The 22,067-nt window shown below is 41.5% G+C and overlaps 1 protein-coding gene across 8 annotated transcripts in view; it reads left to right on the forward strand.

Moving 5' to 3' along the window:
* Positions 1-22,067, forward strand: part of LOC129707784 (voltage-dependent calcium channel subunit alpha-2/delta-1) — a 492,487-nt gene that overhangs the window by 200,151 nt on the left and 270,269 nt on the right. For 4 of the 8 annotated variants that reach the window (XM_055653085.1, XM_055653086.1, XM_055653087.1 and 1 more), the window contains exons 5-6: positions 10,848-10,892; positions 12,205-12,240. In XM_055653085.1, coding sequence (XP_055509060.1) covers positions 10,848-10,892; positions 12,205-12,240 — 81 coding nt within the window. The remainder of the gene's footprint in view (positions 1-10,847; positions 10,893-12,204; positions 12,241-22,067) is intronic. The other 4 variants (XM_055653090.1, XM_055653091.1, XM_055653092.1 and 1 more) reach the window with 1 other exon arrangement.

Genomic DNA, 22,067 nt, shown 5'->3' on the forward strand with positions numbered 1-22,067 from the left:
TCTGATGTTACCGGCCACACTGCCACTGCTGTTAGAAGCGTTGTGTCCACTCCCCATGTACCTCATTCCCACTTCAACCTGGCTGAGCCCTCGTCCACTTCTTCCCCAAAAATCCCCATCCCCCTGCATCTGAATTCTAGTCTCCCTGCCACCTGTTTCTACTATTTTTATAACAAATGTAAAGCTCTTTGGCCAACGAGAGTTGTTTTTTAAATGTGCTATATACATAAATGTGACTTGACTTGACTGATTATGTCACATTGACTGCAGCCCTTATATCTTCCTGTCCCAAAACATCACCTATCCTTTCATCCACAGTTGCCGCCTGTCACACTGCGTTACTCCGGCACTTTTTGTTTTGCTCAAGATTCCAGCATCTGCAGTTCCTCGTGTCTCCAGCCCTGATATCATGTGATGTCCCCAGAAAGCTGTTTACCTTAACTTGTATCCTGTATCTGAACCCCACCAGACTGCTTCTCTTCCCACAATGATCCCTCCGCCGTCTATCAGCCTCTCCATTGTTCTGACTGAAGTTCCTTTTCTCCTTTCTCTATCCCAAGTTGGTTGCAATGCATTCACTGCGAGACCCCCTGCAATGTGTCTGAAATAGAGTTAAGTCAAAAGAGAGATGAGCAGAAGTGTAGAACCTGCCGAAATATTGGCCAGTATGGAGCGGGTGTGGAAGGTTGTGGTTTCAGAAGGTGAGCTGGCAGTTTGTGGGACAGATGAGCGTTCAGCTTCAGTTTGATCGACGAGAAAGTTAATCTGCATACATTAACTGATGTGAATGAGCAGAAGCTGGAGGACTGAAGTGAATGAGAGACAGTGGAGTTTGTTGGGAGGGGAGAGTTTGAATTATTTGTCCTACAAAATGATTTCTGCTAGAGGATTATTCTCTGCTCGAGGAATATTCTCCTGAGAAGAAGAAGTGACATTGATGACGTGCCTTCATCTTTATAGCCCCATGACCGCTTAAGGGAACCATGGTCGATAGAATGAAATGGAGTCTACAATATAAAGAGGGCCATGGGATTAATACAGTTAAGAAAAATTTGGAACTGTTCTCTAATTTGCCATGGTATAAAAAATAGTAATGGTACCTCTTTGGGGAATATGCATTATGTAGTTTACAATGATTGATTTAGGCCCATATGTTATAGCTTTCTTTTGACAAAATCCATAACTCAAATGAAAGGAGAAGATAGAAAAATATGCCAAATGAAGTGTCTGTGGACCAGAGGGAAAATTAATATTCCAAAGAATTGCACAAAATGCTGGAGTAACTCAGTGGGTCTGGCAGCATCTCTGGAGAACACATTACACATATCTAGAGAATATTCTAAATGAGCGATAGCCCTGGATGTGATAGTGGGAATTTAAATTAAAGATTGGTTGTGGATGAGAAATTAGCTGAAGAACAGAAAAAATGGGGAATTGTGCTGGAGAGAACTGCAGAAACTGGTTTAAATCGAAGATAGACATAAAGTGCTGGAGTAACGATGAGATGCTGTTCCTCCAATTTGCGTTTAGCCTCACTTTGACAATGGGGGAGGCAGCATCTCTGGAGAGAAGGAATGGGTCTTTGTATGATGGGGAATTGTTTGGGAAAATGGGTGTTTGGGGGCAAGCAAGGCTATAGAATGATGTTTTACAGTGATGACTGTTGGGACTCCTTGTGTTTCTGACTTGCAATAATGACTTGCATTCAGGGTGAATGACAGTTTCAAGGAAGTAACAATTGGTTCGTGAAAATGGTACAAATATAATCTGTAAATAGGACTAACAAAGATAGATTAAATCCAGTGGAGAGTTGGCACAAGTCAGAAGAAAATGGATTTTGTGTCTATGGAATGAATGGTGAGTTGAAAGTGAATTTGGAAGAGATCTGGAATGATGATGGATTCAAGGTTCCAAGGTTAGTTTATTGCCACATGTACCAATTAAGGTACAGTGAAATTCAGATTGATATACCGTCATACCAATAAAGAACAACAAGACACCCAAATACATTTTCACCATGAACATCCACCACAGTGACTCCCCCACATTCCTCACTGTGATGGAAGACAAAACAATAGTTCAATTTTCTTCCCTTCTTTGGGGCATTCGAACCTTCCATTGTCGTTTTGATCTTGGTTCCCGCAACCGGCGGTCGAGTCCTCTGGATAGGGGAGATCAAGCTCCCGCATCGGGGGATCTCAGCTCCCCATGCAGGGCGATCGGACTCCCGAGTTGGGTCTGGTCAAACCTCCTGCGGCTTGGAGCTTCCCGACATCAGTCTCTACCCGAGACTGTGCGCTCCTTGATGTTGAAATCCGCAGGCCGTAGCTGCAGCGTCGATCCCAGGCAAGGGATCACAGGCTCAGATGTTAAGTCCATGGCACTGCAGTGGGGCTCAAAGTCAGTCTCGAGCAAGGCCGCCAGCTCCACAATGTTAGGCTGCAGAGCGACTGGAGATATGATCTGGAAAAAAAATCGCATCTCTGGCAAGGTAAGAGATTGAAAAAAAGTTTCCTCCGATCCACCCTCCCACACCCCAAATAAAACGAACCAGAGAACATTAACACATACAATAGTTAAAATAGGTGGCATGGCAATTAACAAATAGAATATTATAATTATGTTATTTGCCATAAGAAAGTCATTTGAGATTATGAAATTAAAACTACTCTAATCTGTGTATGCAGTAAGTAGTGTGTTCACCTTTGGCAGTAAGCAAAAAACATGACATATCAGCCTCGTACGACAAATCTGTTTCTGATCACAGAAAGTTGGGTAATGGAAGTCACTATTGTTACACTTGGTAACAGATTAGGAACACGTTTGTGCGAACAAGATTGAAGTGTGAAAAATCTCAGAAACTGCTGTATTATTATTGATGAAAGATACTCAAAATGTGAGAGTAACTCAGAAGGGCAGGCAGCATCTATGGAGAGAAGGAATGGGTGATGTCTCGGGTCGAGACCCTTCTTCAGACTGAGAGTCAGTGGAAAAGGAAACGAGACGGTGATGTAGAGACATCTAGAACAAATGAATGAAAGATATGTAAAAAGTAACAATGATAAAGGAAACAGGCCATTGTTGCTGTTTGCTAGGTGATAACGAGAAGCTGGTGTGATGGGTGGGGGAGGGATGGAGAGCGAGGGAATGCAGGGGTTACTTGAAGTTAGAGAAATCAATACTCATACCACTGAGCTGTAAGCTGCCCAAGCGAAATATGAGATGCTGTTCCTCCAATTTGTGTTTAGCCTCACTTTGACAATGGAGGAGGCCTAGGATAGAAAGGTTAGTATGGGAAGGGGAATTAAAGTGTTTGGCAGCCAGGAGATCAGGTAGATCCAGGCGGACTGAGTGAAGTTGTTCTGCAAAAAGATCGTCCAGTCTATGTTTGGTCTCACCGATGCATAAGAGTCCACATCTAGAACAATGGATACAGTAGATGAGGTTAGAGGTGGTGCAAGTGAACCTCTGCCTAACCTGAAAAGACTGTTGGGGACCCTAGACAGTCAAGGGAGGAGGTATGGGGACAGGTGTTGCATCTCCTATGGTTGCAGGGGAAGGCACCTGGGGTGGGAGTGGCATGGGTGGGAAGGAATGAGTTAACCAGGAAGTTGCAGAGGGATATTGAGGAGACGCTTGTGAAGGTCTCATCCATGATGGAAGAGGTGAACCCCCATTCCCTGAAGAAAGACATCTCAGTTGTCCAGGTATGGCACTCCTCATCTTGGAGCAGATGCGGTGTAGACGGAGGAATTGGGTGTAGGGGATAGAGTCTACAGGAAGCAGGGTGACAAGCAGTGTGAAGACTTTATGAAGATTCCTTATGAGATTATGGAAATGAAAGGACTGTGGTCGTGATGCTGAGGGTATTCTGGGATGGTAGGAAGTTCATTTTATTTGGCCTTGTCATTTCTGTGTTTCTGTCTGTATTGTCCATCTTCTTTGTTTACTGTTGGGAGGAAGAATGTGAAGGTTGACTGGGTTTGGAATTATTTCTCCATTCCAAACGTTGGCTGTGATCCCAGAAATTCTTAGAGAAGTGGTATGGGGACTGTTGTGCCCGAATGGACAGGCTGTAGCTAGCTCTGGCATTAGAGCACTTTTCCTCCTGTGGGTGAAATATTGCAGACATTATGAGTGAATATCATCTCTTAGCCATCTGGAATCTGGAATCGTATCCTAATTTGTTTGTTTGAACACTAATTTTTAATTTTTCTTCTGTAATAGTTGGCTTACAATTTTGTTTACTTCAGTACTCTATCTCTCCTTTGTGATTTGTTTAGTTATTGCAAAATTACATTTGTTTTTCTAATTAACATCCTGATCGCATATTTTAGATTTATGTCCCAGCCTCTTGGAGGATATAAGCAACTTTATTGGACTTTAAAAAAACCCCAATTACTGTCAATTTTAACAAGGCATGGAAGACAGGCATATTAACTGGAGATGGGAGAACAGTAGTGGGTTTGGAATTAAAGGGATGTGACAGGAATACTGATGTAAGGGTTATGAACACAATGTGAGACTGTGGAGCATTCGTAGGGTCGCTAGAATGTGGAGGCTCAAATAAAGATGAATACACAAGGTGGTCTTATATCACAAGTCAAAATGTTGGGAAAGGCACCCTTGGGAACAAGGATTCAGTAAGTTGGGGCTGAGTTTTTAAGCTGAAGTTTAAACCATGCTTCTTCTGGAGAAGGAGCAGTTATATGAATTGGAATCTGGTGCTTTCGTTTAGCTTAGAGACAACAACATAGAAACTGGCCCTTCGGCCCACAGAATCCATGCCGACCGTCGATCACCCGTTCACACTAGTTCTGTGTCATCCCGGTTTCTCATCAACTCACTACACACTAGGGGCAATTTACAGAAGCCAATTAACCTACAAACCCGCACGTCTTTGGGATGTGGGGGGAAATCGGAGCACTTGGACAAAATCCACACAGTAACAGGGAGAACGTGCAAACTCCACACAGACAGCACCAAAATTCAGGATGGAACCTGGATCTCTGGCGCTGTGAGGCACCAACTCTACCAGTGTCGCCACTGTGCCACCTGTGTATCACATCTGTCTTGTAATTATAATTTGATTGTATGCCTACATTGCATGAAAGTCGAAATAGAGTTGTGCTGTTTATATTATTTGTAGTGAACATAACGAAGCTCCACGAGAATTACACTCTGTGTCTTATATCAGAGTGAGAATGTGCATTCGGGATCAGGGAAGGCTTATATCGGTTACAACATTATTTTCTTGCACCATCCAGGAAAGGGAAGAAGGTTTAGGACGAAACATGGATGACTGATTTGGTTATTTTCCAACAATTGAATATTTTAATTCCCTTTGTTTATTATTTTGATTATATTTTTAGAGGAGACATCATGGTAACTGAATCTTTGTTTTCTTCCTTTTTACGATGTTATGGTGCAGAATTTTATTTGTTACTAGACCAACTGCTCCCCCAATGGTGTGATCCCCCAACCCAAGATTCCACCATGCACCCGTCTCCTCCAACGGAACTGAACCCGTTCCCAAATGTAAGATTCCAGCACTCCCCTGCCTCCCTCAGCAGTGGATTAAAAAAAAATTCCAATTTCACCTCCCCTGCCTGCTGCAGCAGTTCCAATTGCAATACCAATTGGCCCTCCCCCTCCTGTTGAAGCACTTGCTGTGATATCCCATTGAGGTGAAAAGTTCAGTGTTCCTGTCTTGCAACTTTGTTTTGAAGTGTGTTGGAAGCTGATAGGAAGAAGCAGCGAATCAAAAGGCAGACAGGCAGTCGGACGGACGGCAGGCAGCAGCCACAGACTTTTATATAATAATAGATAGATAGATAGATTCAACCCTGACTGGTTGGCCCAAACTGGAATTGGTAAGAAAATCAACACTGGCACCTCCCGTGGATTGGGCACTCCCTGTGGTTCAGAGTGTTTCTGTCTTGCACTTTGTTTCGAAGTGTGAAGCTGACATGTTGTCATTGCAGATAGTGAGCTCTGCAATGATGTCTTATTCAGTTACTGTGCGGGATCTTGCCCACAGCAAGACAAGGAGAATGTCTAATATTGAGCACCAAGACCCGTGCAACAATCATTTGCCTGTCATGAAATAATAAACTGGATGGGATTTAGTGCTGAGTTGTGAACCAGCTCTTTGTTCTGAAATCAAGACAATCCCAGCAGGAGCACTCAGACACGTTAGATATTTCATTCACATCAGGTACAAGTTTGAGGGAGGTTAGATAAAAGTGGTAGAGGAGTGTTATTGCCAATCAGAACCACTCGAGGTATAGAGTGTGGGACAAAGACCAATCATTTATTTATTTGCCTCTGTACTCCACAATTTGAGATCTGTAATATAACCACATGTGGTTAAAGTGCACATTGTCAGATTTTAATAAAGGCCATTTTTATACATTTTGGTTTCACCATGTACCTGTAGAAATTACAGCTGTGTTTATATATAGTCCCCCCCATTTCAGGGCACCATAATGTTTGGGACACATGGCTTCACAGGTGTTTATAAATGTTCAGGTGTGTTTAAATGCCTCCTTAATGTGGGTATAAGGGAGCTTGCAGCACCTTGTCTTTCCTCCAGTCTTTCCATCACCTTTGGAAACTTTTATTGCTGTTTATCAACATGAGGATGAAAGTCAAAGAAGCCACTAAGAGACTGTGAAACAAGAATAAAACTGTTAGAGACATCAGCCAAACCTTGGGCTTTAAAGAGCAACCACAGTTCTGGAAAATGGTCTTGTGGACAGATGAGACGAAGATTAGCTTATATCAGAGTGATGGCAAGAGCAAAGTATGAAGGAGAAAAGGAACTGCCCAAGATCCGAAGCATACCACCTCATCTGTGAAACACGGTGGTGGGGCTGTTATGGCATGGGCATGTGGGGCTGCTGAAGGTACTGGCTCACCTATCTTTATTGATGATACAACTGCTGATGGTAGTAGCATAATGAATTCTGAAGAATATAGACACATCCTACCTGCTCAAGTTCAAACAAGTGCCTCAAAACTCATTGGCCGGCGGTTCATTCTATAGCAAGACAATGATCCCAAACATACTGCTAAAGCAATAAAGGAGTTTTTCAAAGCTAAAACATTGTCAATTGCCAAGCTTTCTACCAAGCTCTGGTGAGATGCGGGGGAGAATCAACGCTCTACATAAAAACAAAATGGGAAGCAGAATTAAAGATTCAAATAACAGAAGAAGAATGGTATCAAATGTGTGAAACACAATGTTCATCCACAAGCTCACTAGTATGGAGAGAATTTTGCTGGAAGAATCTATCTCGCTTTTTTATAACACCCAAAATAAAAAGCAGACAACTTGGAGGCTGTGTGGGAGTACGGAGGCAGACCACTCGCATATTTTCTGGAACTGTGTAAAAATAAGGCCATACTGGGAAAATGTTAATGCAGCTGTAAAAAATATCTTGGGTTATAAAATCCCAAATACCTGCCCTGTGATGTATCTGGGGGCATATTAAAGATATTGTAAAACTAGAAGATACATATTTGATAAAAGTTTTGCTTGCAGCAAGTAAGAAGGCCATTACCAGGCAGTGGCTTAATGAAAAAAGTCCAAAACGGGAACAGTGGTTAGAAATTGTGCGAGACATCTTTAATATGGAGAAATTGACATATTCCTTGAGAGTCAAGGAGAATTCATTTGAAAAGATCTGGGAAAAATGGACAGTTTATTTGAGCCATGACACCAATTAGATAGATGCCGAGCTAGAAATGGGAAGATTGCGTTATATAGAACTGGATGGTATGTTTGTATGAATATTGAATTATCTCCAGATAACTAATCAATGTAATGCTTTTTCTTTTTTTAAATTGGTAAGTGAACCACACGGTCTTATTCCAATTTTTTTTAATTTTATTTACTTTTTTTTTTCCCCCTTATTTTTTTATTTTGATTGCTGTTTTTCTTACTTTGTTTTATTTATGGTGATGGTGTTGCACTGTTTTGTATATGTCTCTTAAAAATCAATACAAATGTAAGTGAATTTTTTTTTGTTGTCAATTCTTGAGTGGCCAAGTCAATCACCCAATCTGAACCCAATTGAGCATGCCTTTTGTATGTTGAAGAGAAAATTGAAGGGGACTAGCTCCCAAAACAAGCATAAGCTAAAGATGGCTGCGATATAGGCGTGGCAGGGCATCACCAGAGAAGACACCCAGCAACTGGTGATGTCCATGAATCACAGATTTCAAGCAGTCATTGCACGCAAAGGATATGCAACAAAATACTAAACATGACTACTTTCATTTACATGATATTGCTGTGTCCCAAACATTATGGTGCCCTGAAATGAGGGGACTATGTAAAAATACTGCTGTAATTTCTACACGGTGAAACCAAAATGTATAAAAATGGTCTTTATTAAAATCTGGCAATGCACACTTTAATCATGTGTGATTTTTTTTTCTATTACAAATCTCAAATTGTGGAGTACAGAGGCAAGTAAATAAATGATGGGTCTTTGTCCGAAACATTTTGGAGAGCACTGTAAATCTGGTGAAAATTGGTAATCCCTCATCTGCGTTGGATGTCCACAACTCCTTTGTAGATTGAATATTGGACATGACAGCCTGCCGGTATTCAGCTTGCTCATACAAATGAATGATGCTGAGTAGGTTATCCTGAAGTTCATGGCAAAAAAAAAATCAGCGAGGAGTGCTTTACTGTTTATGCTTATGAATTTTGATTTAAGGTATTCTACAGCTTGTATGCCAAGCAGCCATATTGGTACTGAGCCTGATATGGGATATCTTGTACTCTTCTCATTCCAGTGGTACATTCACTTAAACTAACTGAAGAAGGGTCTCGACCCAAAACTTCTCCTGTTCCTTTTCTCCAAAGATGCTGTCTGACCCGCTGAGTTACTCTAGCTTTTTGTGCCTATCTTCTGAATAAATCAATGTTTTATTTGATGAACTAAGGATTCATTTGTCAGATAGCAAGCTGATTGTGATGTTAAAATACTATAACATCATCAGCATTGGACAGAAGATGCTTGTGATATGCAAAATAAACAGAAATACCATAAATACTCAACAGATCTGATGAAAGATCACTGACCTAAATTGTTAACTGTTTCACTCTCCGCAGATGCTGTCTGACTTGCTGGGTACATAGGAACATGTGAACATATGAATTTAGGAACAGGATTGAATCCTTGATCTTGCTTTGCATTCACTAAGATCATAATTAATCTGATTGATTGATTGATTGAAAGATACAGCATGGAAACAGGCCCTTTGGCTCATCGAGTCTACGCTGACCATTGATCACCATTTACACTAGTTCTATGTTATCCCAGTTTAGCATTAATTGCCTACACACTAGGGGTAATTTACAGAGGGCAATTAACCTACAAACCTGTGCATTCTGGGATGTGGGTGGGAACCCATATGGTCACAGGGAGAATGTGCAAACTCCACACTCACAGGGCCTGAGTCCAGGATTGAGCCTGTGTCTCTGGTGCTGTGAAACAGTGGAACCAGTGGTGTCACTATGCCTTCCAAATTGTTTGTACAATTCCATCTTCCCACCTATCCTGGAGAGAGAGTAGAGGGTCCGAGGGTGGTTTGTGAACACATGGAAAAGCTGCTGCAGTCCCGAGCAATGGTCCACATCACCACCCCACCTGCAGCCATTAGTCCTCCACGTAGTCTAGCGGCTGCCCTGCCCATCCCTGCCTACGCAACACCAACCCTCACGGGCAGCCCCTCCATATCTGCCCCCAGGGGAATCATAGCAGGTCGGGGGTTTACATCAGGCTCCTGGCACAGCAGTTTACAGCTGGAGATGTGTGCCTGGACTGGAGGCCCAAGAATGAGATAACCAATTGGCATTATGCACTGTAATGCTAAGTTGGCTACATGTGCAACTTTGTTAATTAATTTGTGAAGATTGTAGGTTTTTGCTTTTAATTTATTCCTGTGTTGTTTATTTAATATTAATTTGTTTCATTTTGAATCTTGAGCATACACAAGGAGATGGTATACACATTATGCTGGTGGATAGCAGGATTGAATAAAGCATTTGAATTGCTGTTAAAGAACCTCATGAAGTCTTGCTGGATGTTGATGAGAAGAATGTATGCATTAATTATTGGAAACCTCAATATTCAGGACCATGCTTGGGTTTCAACCTGTACCTTCAGCCACCTTTCCAAACGTCAAACTACAATATACCCAAATCCAGCAGGATTTGGGGAGAAATGAAACACCTGAATTAAAATCTTATTGAAGTTGCTTATAAACCTTGATGACATGTAATTTGAAAGAAAATTACATACCTGTCTTATTTTAGATGGTAGAGACCCCTCCTCTTCAGACCAGTTACTGTGGTAGTTGTATTGTTTTCCTCAATTGAATTTCTTTAATTGCTGGAATTTCCTGAGTAGTGGTTCAGATCTGTCATATTCATAAGTCAGTACAAAAGTATTTTTCTTTAATTTTACAAGTTTCTTGCTTTTGCCTTTTGCCGCATTATTTCAAGTTAATTTCTGTTTTACTTTGAACTGAATGACATTTGTGACCACATTTTTAACATGCTAAACATGGTTAAAAAATGGTGACAAGGTAGATTGATTGCAGTGTATAGCAATGCGCTGTATGGAAGACAGACGTGACAAATGTATCAAACAAGGCGCATCTTTGGGGCAGGAGACTTATTAAGTTGTCACGCACATCATATTTCCGTTTAATTATATTGGATTTTGGCTCTCTACCTTTCAGGAATATATTACTGTGGAGTGTTGAATCAAGAAGAGTGCACAGCTTTTTATATATTAATTATTATTTATTTTCTTTGTTTTCATTAGGATAATGATGTTGTATACTACAATGCAAAAGATGACCTGATGAGTGTAAGTATGATTCAAATCTATGTTTTGTTTTACATTCAGGGTTATAAACCATCAGTGGTCTCACTCTTCCCTATATTTGAGGCGCCATGGGTATCAATGATTCCAGAGGAAATAACTAATTATTGATTAACATTTCTGAGGAATGCGCTGATAATCCTGGAAACGATGGCAAAGGAGCTTAAATATGCAAGAGGACCAGAGTACTGGATGGTTATCTTTCATGCGACGACCTGAATAAAATAAAACGAGGACTTAATAAATTCTAACATGATGACGTTGGTGGGGAAATTGTTTCAGTCGTGTTATTAGGATGGATTCGGATAGCTGGCATAAGAGGTTGAGGAACTGCAAGTCCTCTTTTAATTGCAGCAGCTCCAGTTATTCTTCTTTGTTTCTGCCCATATGTGGATCTCTGCATCCCTACTCATTACAATGCCTGGGGGGCTACAATGCAGTGCACATGAACGGCCAGCAATTAAGCTGATACGAACCAGAATTAAAATTAAAATCCGAATTTTTAACCCTACTGAGATCCGTAATATTCCCAGTTCACTACTGCTGTCTCTTGTCACATAGCATCAGAAAAAGTGTTGCCGAGAAGTTTCATTTGAAACTTGTGTCATTGACACTTCCATGTCCTTCACTAACTGTGGCCAGTGAGGGAGAAATTGAAACAGTATGTTGTACATAAAAGGAAGCGTCAGTGTGAATTTGATGCTTTCCCTTGGATCAATTATTATATCTCACTTCCCCTATTTTTTACTCTCTGACCAATGCTAATATTATTGACATTTGCCTAAGTAATGACTATCGACAAATGGGCATCACTTAGGAGTTTAGATATATCGCTCCTGAAAATTCCATCCCGAATTTCAATCAAGGTTGATTTTTTAAGCATGTTACTAGAGTTCAGCAGTAAAGGACCCTACCCCTTGGCAGATGACCACTACACGATATCTGGTGGTGGGCTGTCGTAGACGATGAAAGCATGGTTGTGCAGTTTCTTTGAGAATTGCATAAAGACCTGTGCGTGGGAGAGATGAAGGTGGAGAGCTGTTATATATACACACGAGCAACTCCACCCTCTTGGCCGCTGGAGCTGGATTCCAGTGCGCTGCTGAGCCGCCTTCGCTGCCGTTGAACCCTCCAGTGGATTTCCTCTGCCCAATCAGCCAGAACAGATTCCGCATGCTGGGCTGAGCAAGTCCCTAAACTCACCGGGGCGTTTGAGACCCGCCGGCTCTATATGATAACCTCTTTGATAATTGTGCATTTCCGTGACTTTCTTCAGTAACAGTGTTCATTATTACAGGTGTTAAAGCAAGACTACAGATTCAGGAGGTTCAAGGTTATGTGGATTTATTAGATCGTAGATCTGATGAATTTAGATTACTAGATATAGAACTTTCAAAAGATGGAACGACCTGAAGTTTTTATTTAATTTAATTCTGAAGTACTTCCCAAAATTTTTAAAATAATTTTGAAAGATTTGCATTCCTTTTATAATCTTAAAACCACTTCCTGATTTGTCTCCTCTCCAATCCTGGGGTGGCCATCTCTTGATTAGGTTCTGTTTTTTGTGGATTCCATCACGTTATTCCTGTGATGAGTTTTAGCCAACTATTATACCTTGAGAGGCATCACCTCAGCCCCAGTCCTGTCCAACTGAGCCACACAGAGACTAAACCTACACCAGGTAATCAGACTCTGCAGCTGAGTTTTTTTTTGTCCTTTTAATTTATATATCGTTTATTGCCAAATGGAGGAATGCAACTCATTTGAGAAAAAAAATGAAATGAATTCACATTCTCATTTCCAAAATTGCAATTTGTTTTGAAGCACTAAGAAGTTAGGCTAACATTAAATGTTGGCATTTGTGACTTACAGAGAGATGTAAAGGAGTTAGTTGGAGGTCACTTTTCTCCACTTTTAAATGGTCGGGGGAAGAAACTTAGAATTAACTGAAAAAAGAAAAACTCTCAGGTTTTGCAGCTTTATGAAAAACAACTCTGCCGATTAAGTTGTTTTTTTGTGACTGCTTGGCTGCAAATTCAGAGTATATGTTTTTAATATCCATTTCAATGATTAACTACAAATAACGACTATTTTACCAACATGTTTGTACTTTTATCATTTCTGAAAATACTCCCTCGTATAGACTGACTTCCTTCAGCAGCCAAGACCCAAGATTTTGTTTCTATAATATACCCACTGAATGTGTCAGCACTTTGCTGGTTTACTGCACTCATTGGTTTGTGGCTACAGAAGCCAGGTTCTCTACTCTACGGGGGTGCTAAAGGGCAGAAAACTACGATATCCTCTCGCCCATATCCAGACTCGTTGAAAGATGCTTTTAAAACGAAACAATAACTTTCCTTATTCCTTTTCTACCTATGGCGGACTACAGATGTAAGGTTTTAAGAAGCTGAGCGAATCTACGATTACTCGTTCCAGTTGGAAGTTGGGAAGTACTAATTAACTACAGTTTTGGACTGATTCCCAAACACCAAGCAATGGAGAGCCTCAATTACAAATGTTGTCTTCTGTGGCATGAACAATAACCGTAAATACGCCGATTTCAACAAGACATCTAATTGTGCCATAAGAGTGAAACTGGTGATGTCAGGTCTTACACTAAACCTATAGAAAGTTGCTCAGGGCCTTTATGGTACAAGAGCTTACTTGAAGATGTTCTATAAAGTGTTTATTTGGGTGAGGTTTGGCGTGCCGATGATGTTGAAACATTGGATGACTGTTGCTTTTCAGCCAATAACTGATTTGGTGAAGGGATTATAGAAAATTAATTATTTTACATTATTCTTTGTTTACGTGGATTATATCTCAATTTTGCTCACTGGTTTTCCTGCAAACTCGCCTTGAAATTTATCAGGCATGGATAATTTAATGTGAATAAAATATTTGATGTGTTATGTGGAATTGCAAAGCAAGCACAATACAGGAACGTGTACTATGCCTACATGTTCCATCCAGACCTATTCAACTAACTTCACTGAATATCCCTAATTCCTTTACCCCTCAAACCTCCATTTCAATGCTTCCAAGCAGTTAACCTTAACCATGTGTCCAGTGTGTTAACCGTAACCGTGTGTCCAAGCTGTTAACCGTAACCATGTGTGTGTTAACTGTAACCATGTGTGTGTTAATCGTAACCATGTACTCCACTCTCTGGATAAAGAACGTAGCTCTACCTGACTGAAAACCTCCAGCTTTGCTTTCTCCACATGAAGACATGGAGATTCAGCTTTGTTTTGGGCTATAGAGGAGTGTTTTCCTTATTCACACAATGAGAAATGCCTTGTGCATGTAAGTATTGCAGATCCTGGCTCTTCAAAAGCAGCTTCAAAAGAAGATAACATTTTGAATGTTCTTTTCCCAGCATGATAGGAAGTTTGGGAATTGGTGGTTTCACAAAGATTTTCGCCTAGACAATAGACAATAGGTGCAGGAGTAGGCCATTCGGTCCTTTGAGCCAGCACCTCCATTCAATGTGATCATGGCGGATCATCCCCAATCAGTACCCTTCTCCCATAACCCGTGACTCTGCTATCTTGAAGAGCCCTATCTAGCTCTTGCTTGAAAGTATCCAGAAGTATCATGGGTGAAACATTACCTTTAGTACCATACTTCTCCAGTGATCAATGGGACAATGTACTGTAAGTGTTCTCTGGGGTCTGTAATCTCCATAGTTACTGCCATTCCCCAACATTTACCCCGCCCCGATGGACGGCAAGTAGCGAAGCTTTTAGAGCTGTAAAGGAGCTGCCCCACTTGGGCGACGTAATTGGCGAGTTTGGAAGAGTTTGAATAAATGACATGTTGAAGACCTCCTTCGGCCATGTTGAAGACCAGCTTCATCTAGCTACAATTAGCTACGACTAACTTCGGGAAAATTGGACACCGAATAGTGAAGAGTGAAGACGACCTCCTTCGACCTCCCTTTGACCTCCCTTCGACTATGATGAAGACTATCTATGACTACCCTCGATTACTACCCTCGATTACCTATGACTAACATACCGACCTACTACGACCTACTACGACTAAACCTACGAGTAAAAAAAATAATGATTTTTTTCCATGGCGCTCTTTTTTTACTCGCAGGCAATTTTTAACATATTGAAAAAACCGCTGAGACCTCGAGGATGTGGAGACCACTCTCGAGCATGAAGGAGAGTTACGAAGACCTCCTACAACCTCGTGGTGACCATGCTGCAAGTATAAGTCGAGGACAAACTCGCCAGAACTCGCAGATTAGGTCGCCCAAGTGGGACAGGCCCTTAACCTCACAGCGCCAGAGACCCGGATTTGATCCTGACCTCAGGTGCTGTCTGTGTGGAGTTTGCACATTCTCCCCGAGACTTACCTGGGTTTCCTCAGGGTGCTCCTGTTTCCTCCCACATCCCACAAAAACGTGCAGGTTTGTAGCGTATTTGGCCTCTGTAAATTACTCCGAGAGTGTAGGGAGTGGATGAGAAAGTGAGATAACATGGAGCAAGTGTAATCGGGTGGTCAATGGTCAACATGGACTTGGTGGGCCGAACGGCTTATTTCTTTGCTATATCTCTAAACTGAACTGAAATAAACTAAACCTCACCCAAATAAACAATTTAATAAAAGCCTTTAGGACCATTCATATGGATTCACAAGGCTCCTGTTTAATGTAAACTGGAACAGGGCCTTATTTCCAAGATGAGGCCTGCTCCTAGTTTTAAGATCCCGGATTACCGAACAGTACATAGCTGTGCACTCAGAATCCTTTGTCGAGGCAAAACCCACTTGTGGATGGCCATGAACATGCGTACATTCTGTACACACATTGAAGTGCCAATAGCTCATTTTAGCAGAAGCATTAAACAGTATATAAAAATGTCACACTGTTTGAGACAACTTCTAACTTTCCGTAATTTCAAATACTTCTGTTATTTTGCCACGTTATGATATCTTTTCAAATCTGTTCATTCTTTCCTCATAGCTATAATCTTTCTAAATGTTCATTCATCATCTCCAGCAGCTCTATTTCCTTAGCAATCAAATAGTGGTCGAGCCAAGATTTTATATAGGTTTCAACATGACTTCCCCACTTTTGAACTATATTCCCTTCAAATAAAGCTTACTGCTTGCTTTGATTTTAATACCCTCATAAACTCAGTTCTTAGTGATTTGTGTATTTGTACTTCCACGTTACTTTGCTAATCTAGCATTTTTCCAAATAATATGTGACCTTATTTTTCTCAATAAAATATAAACTTCACATCTATCTGTGCTGTAATCTCTTATGCCAATTTTATGCCCATTTTACAATGGCACCTTGTATTTTGATGTCTACTCAATCATTTGACAAAGGCCTTCATGGTCGGTTGATCCAGAAGATTAAGATGCAAGTGATCCATAGTGACTTTGCCATTTGGATTCAGAACTGGCTTACTCATCAAAGACAGCAATTTGTGATGGTGTGGCGTTATCCTGGCTAGATGTCTGTGACAATTGGAGTTTTGCAGGGACCTGTGCTGGCACCTCTGTTGTTTATTTAGTAAAATTGTTGGTGTTGCTCCCTTTCTGAGAGGAAGGCTGCCGGAGTCATATGGCAGGATATAGATCAGCTTCATAAATGTGTGGAGAAATGGCTCCTGGAGTTTGATCTGACCAAGTGTGAGATGTTGCACTTTGAAAGAATTTAAAGGAGATGTGCGGGGCAAGTTTTTTTTGGCCAAGATAAGTGGTAGATGCCTGGAACATGCTGCCAGCGGTAGTGGTGGAAGCAGGTGTGATAATGGCATTTCAGAGTCTTTTCAATAGGTACATGGATATGCAGGGCATGGAGAGATTTGGATCCTGTGCATGTAAAGGAGATTAGTTTAACCTGGCATCATGTACGGCTTGGACATTGTGGGCCAAAGGACCTGTTCCTGTGCTGTATGGTTCCATGTTCCAGTGGCGGTTATTCTCAATTTACTCTTTTCTCTAATTTCTTTGCTTATTTCTTCTTCTACCCGTCTTGCTTTAAATTGTGGTCTGTGAACACTCCTCATTAATGTGATACTTCTTTCATTATCGATTATCTTTGTATGTGGATTCTACTTTTGCCATGCTTGTGCTTGCATTACCTTTCCTACAGCCATGACCCTATTTTACTGTTAACTTTGCCTATTCCACATTCCCCTTTTTTTCCCTACAATGGCTAAATACCGTTTACGCGTTCATATTTAACTCTGCCTCCAGATTTTCCTGTGGTCATATCACAATAACCAGAACGTTGACAGGTTTCTTGCTTGGTATCATCGGCTTCAACTGTCCTATTTAATTAATCATATTACATGTACTGCCCTTAAAGAGTGACTCATTTTATTAGCTGTTCATCCCACATAGCTTTGAAGTCTTGTTCCGTGACCGTACTTAGTACCTGATAATTTGTTATGTCCTAGTTTAGCATATACTTTGTTATTCTAATTTTTATTAGGCTTCATTTTGGATTCCTCACCATCCCATTGTCACCTTCCCATTTATTCTTTTTGCTGATAAAGCGTCCCATTATAACCAATTAATTCTCTCACAATTAATTTTACAGTAATTACTCATAAATCTGTAGTGACACTGTCAGCGCACAAACTGCGGGTATTTGTACATCTTTAACTTTTAAAAATGGTACAGATTCTTCACAAGAGTGATCATCAAACGGAATTTGATTGAATGTGAGGTTTTTTTTTAATGGTGATTCAATCCCACTTTGAATCCATTCCCTTTAAATTCATGATCTACTTTGGAGACTGCCAGTCTAAGAGAATATAATTCAACAACTAACTGCCAAATTGTAATAAATGAAAAATTGAATCTTGGGATCATTTCATGTGGGACGTTCCATTCCTTTTCTGATTGCATTTCAGTTCACTCTGGAGATGGATCTATTTCTTTTGAATGTAATTGCATTTAGAGGACAAGAGGCCATTTTGTGCAACTGGGCTCCTCTGGAATGCTTTCTCCTGCCTTAAATCAGTCCAGGCGTAATTATATAGCTTATATTTTACTGAATTCCCACAGTGGTTCAGCTGTCATTTCAGATTCTGCTGCAGATTGAGATCAATTCCCAGAAACTTAATGCGAATGATTCATTTTGTATCCATTTTATTGTGGGGATCTGGGTAGAGAATTGGGAAAATAAATGCTACGAAGGATCTGAGCCATTCTCTTTCCAGCTGAGCTAGTTGACATTTATGGTGTGGTTACTGGGGAGCAGCTTTTTCCATGAGGTGCAGTATCAGCACTGATTACTTTTCTGAAGCTAATGAGACTTCTCCTGTGATTGAATAACCAAAAGCATATACCATCACTCTGAATACAGAGCCTGTATCAACTGAATTTGTTATTCTGCTCCTCTTACCTGTCTATAGCAGTTGATATTGACCATGATGATGGTCAGTTTCATCATTGGCGTTGGAGAAAGTCCAGAGGAGGTTTACGGGAATGATCCCGGGGATGATTAGGTTAACGTATGAGGAACATTTGATGGCTCTGGGCCTTTACTCATTGGTGTTTAGAAGGATGAGGGGGTGGGGGGGGAGGGGGGGGATCTCATTGAAACCCACAGAGTAATGAAAGAGTAGATGTGGGAAGGATGTTTCCAGTAACGGGAGAGTGTATAACCAGTGGGCACAGAGGATGTGCCTTTAGAATGGGGATGAGGAGGAATTTATTTTGCCAGAGGGTGTTGTATCTGAATAATTAATTGCCACAGATGGCGATGGAAGCCAAGTCATTGGGTATTTTTAAAGCAGAGATTGATAGGTTCTTGTTTGCTAAGGTGCCAAATGTTGTGGGGAGAGGGGGATGAGAAGGGAAAATAGATCAGCCACAATCAAATGGCTGAACAGGGTTGATGGGCTGAATGGCCTAATTCTGCCCCCCTATGAACATGAACTATTGTGATTTTTTTCTCATCCATTCCTTCTTTCCTTCACTTTCCACCTTTGGAGATCCCTTCACAAACCTCTATCTATGTGATCAATTCTCTCTTGTTTAATTCATTTGTGCTTGGAGTATACCTACTTGTTTGTCATCTCTCCTGAGCGGTTATTTTCTTCAATTGATGCACCTCTGTCTCCTTTCCCTTTCCTTCCTAAATGTCTGTACGTCTAGGTTTAAAAGCAAATGAGCCTTGCCATTACCCAGCTGTCTGCAGTTTACTTTCTCACTTTAGGGAAGATTTGGAGATAATTCCAGTGCTAAAGATGCAAATAGCATTGTAAAGTCTGTCTAGAATTAACAAGCCGTAGCACACTGTGATTGCAGGAGAAAATTAAAGTGACATTGATGGTGTGGCCTTGTTAGAGATCAACGCATCGAGAGATCTAGAAGCGTTCAACTGATATTGAAAAGAGAATCTCCAGCATAAAAAACATTTGATGCATTGCTAGGTGAGAGAGCTAGGATGCAGGAAGTTCTCAGAGTTCACAGTAATGGCTTCCATCCTATAAAAATACACAGGATAAAAATGTGTTAAGGACTTTCAGAAAATAGGGAAATTATGACTACCAGATAAGGTTGAAAAGGTTGGTAGTTCTCTTTTAAATAGAAAATAATATTCTAAAGACCGTCGTCATATTTTCTTGCTCAGTTGATGGGTGAGGCAAGGTGATGTGTAGAAAAAAATTCCAATTATGATCAAAATCCAAATATACTTCATATCTGACTGTAGAGCTTTGGACACACAATTCTGATACTGCAATGAAGAGGCTGTGCTTAATGCTGGACAGGTCCGCTGTCTGACAAACCATTAAACTGGGGCTCCACCTGCCCTCTCAGGCGGTCATGAAAGAACCAGTGATGCACTGTGAAGAAAGGCAATGAAATACCTCGTGTTGCTCCTCAATCGGGATCAGTAAAATAGGTTGCCCAGCTAGTGTCTCATTGCTGCAGTGTGCAAATGCACGCTGTCCATCTCTCTCTGGCAGAATGGGGAGGGCTCTCTTGTTATACAGTGATGCACCCGTCCCTTTTAAGCAACTCACAATGAAGGTGGAGCTGAGACCAAGATCAGAGGAGGCGCAAGGAGCCACACATTTCCCACTTTTGTACATCCTCAATACTTTGACAGTGACCATTCTGCTCAGTGAGTCACAGAACAAAGTTGGAGTCATAGAGTCATAGGCATAGAGTGATAGAGTGATACAATGTGGAATTCGGCCCACGTGCCTGCGCTTGGTCCATATATCTCCAAACCTGTCCTATCCATGTACCTGTCTACACCTACCACCCTTTTGTGTCAAAACGTTACCCCTAGGATTCCTATAAATCTTTTCCCCTTCGCCATGAACCTATGTCCTCTGGTCCTCGATTCCCCTACTCTGGGCAAAAGATTCTGTGCATCTACCCGATCTACTCCTCTCACGATCTTATACACCTCTATAAGATCACCCCTTATCCTCCTGTGCTCCATGGAATTGTGACCCAGCCTGCTCAGCCTCTCCCTATATCTCACACTCTCTAGTCCTGGTAAATCATTTCTGAACCATTTCAACCTTGACAATATCTTTCCTATAACATGGTGCCCTGAACTGAACACTATATTTTAAATATGGTCTCACCAACATCTTATACGACTGCACCATGACCTCCCAACTTCTGTACTCAATATTCTGACTGATGGCCAAAGTGCCAAAAGCCTTTGAGACCACATTATATACCTGCAACTCGACCTTCAAGGAACCATGAACTCTCCTGAACACTTTTGAGGAATTGCACCCTATCTGAACCCTTCATGCTATGATTTTCCCAGTCTATATTGGGAAAGTTAAAATCCCCAACTACAACAACCTGATTTGTCCTGCAATCTCCCGGCACATTTGTTCTTCTAATTCCCATTGACTATTTGGGGGTCTGTAGTACACCCCCAATAAAGTGATCATCCCTTTCTTGTTCCTCAGCTCCACCCATATAGCCTCACTAGACGAACCGTCCGCAATGTCACCTCTGAACACAGCCGTGACATCCTCCTTAACCAATAATGCAACCCCCCCTCCTCTTTGTTGCTCACCCATGTCTCTCCTGAAGCTCCTGTACCCCAGAACATTGAGCTGCTAGTCCTGTCCCTCCCTTTACCAGGTTTCAATCATGGCCACAACGTCCCAGTTGCTCATACCTATCCATGCCCTAAGTTTATCTGCATTACCCGTCGGACCCCTTGCATTAAAATACATGCAGTTTAAACCAACCCTCCTTCCTCACTCGCCGCCTTCCACCTGCATATTCTGTCCACTAACCTTTCCCACACCACCCTCCATACCAACTTCTAGCCTCTCACATGCCTCTGTCCTGCACGAGATCCCACCCCCCTGCCAATCTAGTTCAAACCCTCCCGTGTAGCATTAGCAAACCTTCCCACTAGGATGTTGGTCCCCATCCAGTTTAGGTGCAACCCGTCCCTTTCGTACAGGTCACCCCTGCCCTGCAAGAGATCCCAATTATCCAGAAATCTGCACTGTGCTGCAGCTACACTTCTTTATCTGTCACCTAATCAACTACTTTAGGGCTAATTTGTAAATTACTCGAACCTGGGCCTTTGACGTTCTTTTTAAATCTTCTTTCCCTCTGACTCACTTACTTCCAGCCAATATTTGCTCTCTCTGCTTCTGGCTGCTGCTTCTCTCCGAAGATTAAAGACACAGGGAACTGCAGATGCTGCTTTACAAAAACAAGGTTTGATGGCGAAGGTTAGTTGGGAGAAGGGTTCGATGGGCATTGAAGACAAAGGAATGGAACAGACCAATATTGGAATTAGAAGGGCTAAGGATTCAAATCCGTATGGAATAGAGAGGTTTCAAATCCGTATGGAGTAGACTTGATTTTGTTCCTATTTTTCCCATTCAGCATAAAGCCAAATGAGATATTCTAATCAAGGCTTTGATGGTGCAAGTATGTGGGCTGCAGGGCTGGGGAGAGGTGGTTGAGGTGGAGATAGGTGACAATACTGCCCCATGTCTACCACTGCTGAAAGGCGGAAACACCTTGTGGTCTGATCTTGTGTTGAGCTTCTCTGCCACCCATGAACCCCTGATACTGCCTGTGTCCAACCCAGGTTTTATTCATATTCCAGAGTCCTACTGACTCATAACTGGAATTATAGAGTCATTTTCATTTCAGCCAAAAGATGCAAGACATCAT

This window comes from Leucoraja erinacea, chromosome 22 (genome assembly GCF_028641065.1).
Source record: "Leucoraja erinacea ecotype New England chromosome 22, Leri_hhj_1, whole genome shotgun sequence".
Taxonomy (NCBI): Eukaryota; Metazoa; Chordata; class Chondrichthyes; order Rajiformes; family Rajidae; genus Leucoraja; species Leucoraja erinaceus.